This window comes from Etheostoma spectabile, chromosome 14 (assembly GCF_008692095.1).
Source record: "Etheostoma spectabile isolate EspeVRDwgs_2016 chromosome 14, UIUC_Espe_1.0, whole genome shotgun sequence".
In the NCBI taxonomy this organism is placed as follows: Eukaryota; Metazoa; Chordata; class Actinopteri; order Perciformes; family Percidae; genus Etheostoma; species Etheostoma spectabile.
In genome coordinates, this window is record NC_045746.1 from 2577910 (window position 1) to 2580902 (window position 2993).

General features: G+C 42.3%; 2 protein-coding genes across 2 annotated transcripts in view; one reads left to right on the forward strand and one right to left on the reverse strand.

Moving 5' to 3' along the window:
* cfap300 (cilia and flagella associated protein 300) overlaps positions 1-2993 on the forward strand; it is a 14521-nt gene that overhangs the window by 4383 nt on the left and 7145 nt on the right. The gene's annotated exons all lie outside the window — the stretch shown is intronic.
* kcnq4 (potassium voltage-gated channel subfamily Q member 4) overlaps positions 1-2993 on the reverse strand; it is a 51076-nt gene that overhangs the window by 1686 nt on the left and 46397 nt on the right. Inside the window, 3 exon segments of the mRNA XM_032536113.1 lie at positions 1-1796; positions 2240-2378; positions 2484-2615. The exon segment at positions 1-1796 is cut by the window's left edge and continues 1686 nt beyond it. Coding sequence (XP_032392004.1) covers positions 1593-1796; positions 2240-2378; positions 2484-2615 — 475 coding nt within the window. The 3' untranslated portion in view covers positions 1-1592.

Below are 2993 nucleotides of genomic sequence, written 5' to 3' on the forward strand. Positions count from 1 at the left end.
GTGTGTGTGGGTGTGTGTGTGTGTGTGTGTGTGTGTGTGTGTGCACACATTTTTGCACTCTCCAGTTTTGTCCACAGAGCGTTAACTGTGTATCAAACATCTCCAAGAAAGAACCAGAGAAGACAGAGCACCTGTCTGTCCGTAGTGAAGCTGTAAGGCTGGAACCATTTCCTTAAGACACATGCATTCATGAGGATAATGGCCTGGAATTCTTGCATTAGACCCATACGCTTACAGTCTTTTCATCGCTAAAAACTGGCCAAAAATATTTCTACATCACGTCCATATTTGCTAACTGCAAGATTGCATGCCATCTGATGACTGTAAGAGGGAAAACTATCCTCCTTTAAGAAAGGCTGAGAAGCTGACATAGAGAACCTGACCAAAGGCTAGATCTGCGTGATGAGTAGCAGTGCAGAAAAATATGATATAATTATCTAGCTTCTGACTGAGGATCAATGAGGTTTTATCTACAGTAACATGCATGTCTAGGAGGGGGTAGGGCTGCAAGACAGAGAAGTTTAAAGGGCATTTTAAAAACAAAGTTAGGTTACTAAAATACTCAAGGAGATAAAGTCACCTTTGAAACATTGCAAAGAAGGGACCTGTGAAAGGACATTTTGGCTCTATTAAATCTAAATAAGTAGGAACATTCCTCACTTGAATTCCAGCCAAATAGGGAATAATGTTGGTTTTTTGCAGGTGGGCTTGTTGGAGACAGAATGTCTGAGAGAAGGAATGGAGAGGAAAACAAACAACAAAGTACAGTACATATCAGTCACTCCAAGGCGTTCTTCCAGCTCTTTTTTTACGTGACAAGTTTGGGCAAATATAACAGATTTACACATTTAAAACTCCCTTGTTTGGGCAGGAGAGTGTTTCGGTGCTTTGGCGAGGTGGCTGCCAGCCCAATCTGCACGTCCAGGTCCGAAGGAGCAGATCATTTCTGTGTTGACAGCTCCTTTGGTGCTTAATCATTTCTCAGGTAGTGCGAAATTTGCAGGTAGGAACCATTACATTCACCAGAGCCATCCTAAGGTACTGAACAAATGACTGGCATGGCACTTGCAGCACTGTTTATGTCAAGTGAGTCAGCAAACTTTCAGTCAGTTGATTCAAGCAGCCAAGAAAGAAAAGAAATGATGATGAAGACAGGATTTCTCCAAAGATTTCTCCTAAGATTTACAAAAATTCATAGTCTGATAATGTACAGTTGAAGCATTAAGGGAGGCATAGATAAATAGCATGATGTGAGTGGGTGAAGGTAGTTCAGTAGTCAAGTTATAGTTGTTCATCCCTCTCTTCATCTCCATCTAGTGGGATGAGAGGCGTGTGCGGTGAGCAGCTTTGGCTGAGGCTCCTTGCTGAAGCCATCCGGTGACCTCCGTCTGTATCAGCTCTGGAAACACATTCACTTCAGGAAAAAAAAGGGTGAAGGTGCAGATTTAAGATGGAAGGGTGCAAATCATCCCGGAGAGAAATAAAATGATTGATGACATTAAGGTTGAATTGCTTATAGTGAGGACTCAACCACCGGAAGACACACTGTAGGATTGCGTGTCTATGTTTGGGCAGCCCAGAGACTTCTCAGCTCACTGTGAATCCAAGTTGCCGCTCTCAGAGATGTTGAGTGTGTTAGCGGAGGGGGAGAGGTCTCTTTGGTCCGTGGGGCTGTGGTAGTCCGATGTCAGGTCGGGGTCCAGGAGGGAAGACAGGGTGAAGTGAGACGAGCCTTTCTTTAGGCACTGGGAGTAGAAGCTGAGCAAGAGGTCCACCTTGTTCTCTATAGACTGTACCTGAACAAACACACATTAACGTGTCAAGCTTCTTATTTGCCTTTCTAATGAGAAATTTCTGGAGTTTTCTTTTCATGTTCTATTCCATCAAATGCGTGTACTAACTTTGTAACATAAGATCATTTGTTAGCATTGGAAAACAACATATCTCATGAGTCTTAGCCATTAGCTGTCAAATTCTCTTATAAGCTGCATAAAAGAAAAACTGATGAAAGAAAGCCTACTGACTGTGTTAGCGTAACATGGATGTCATCTCATTAATGCTAAATTACATCATTTCCTGCTCTCAGTTTACTGCACTTCCTGTGTTTTTTATGGCAGTTTTTGTTTTCGATCTACCAGAGTAAATGAATGCAATCCATTGACATTTTGCAACTGATTCATATGTTAAACAAAAACAAAGTTCCACACAATCTATATAAAATAAACACTTCCCCTATTACCTGTTTCTCCACCTTGACTACACGTCCCATCATGCTTAGCTCATCCAGCGGGTCCAGTTCTGGCGGCGTCTTCTCTCCCTTTTCAGAGCGTGCTTTCTTATCGGGCTGAATGTTTCCTCGTCCAATTATCTGGTCCACCCTTTCACATAAAAACAACAGATTACCATAAATATGATAAAGACTTGGACTTAGTGGACAGAAGTTTTCTAAACTCTTTTTTATTTTTTTTATTGACCTAACCTACCGCATCTGCAGGCTCTTGATACGGCCCAGCATGTCCAAGTGTCCAGCAGAGTACTGCTCTATGACGTCCTTCACATCATACGGACGCAGCGTCTCCTTAAACTTCCTCTTGGCCACAAGGAACTTTAATATCCTACACAAACACACCAGACTCACTGTTATCACTCCTCCGAGCACCTTTAAAGAGCCTCACACTGCACACACACATATATGGATGTACAATAAACCTTTGGAAAAATGCAGGGGCAGGACAGCTATCAAACGATGTGGGACACCCTGAGAATAACAAGATTAATTACAGTAAGAGTGACCTTATCATACACAAACAGCCCCATAAAGAGAACAGTCTTACTCAACCATGTGGATATATTGTGATTTCGACAACATTTCCTAGGGACATTTGCTTATCAGTACTTTCAGCCGTTTCCGCAATTAGCACAAATCTCACATAGCAATAGGTAACACTCACACACTCACAAACACACACACACACACACACACACACACACAC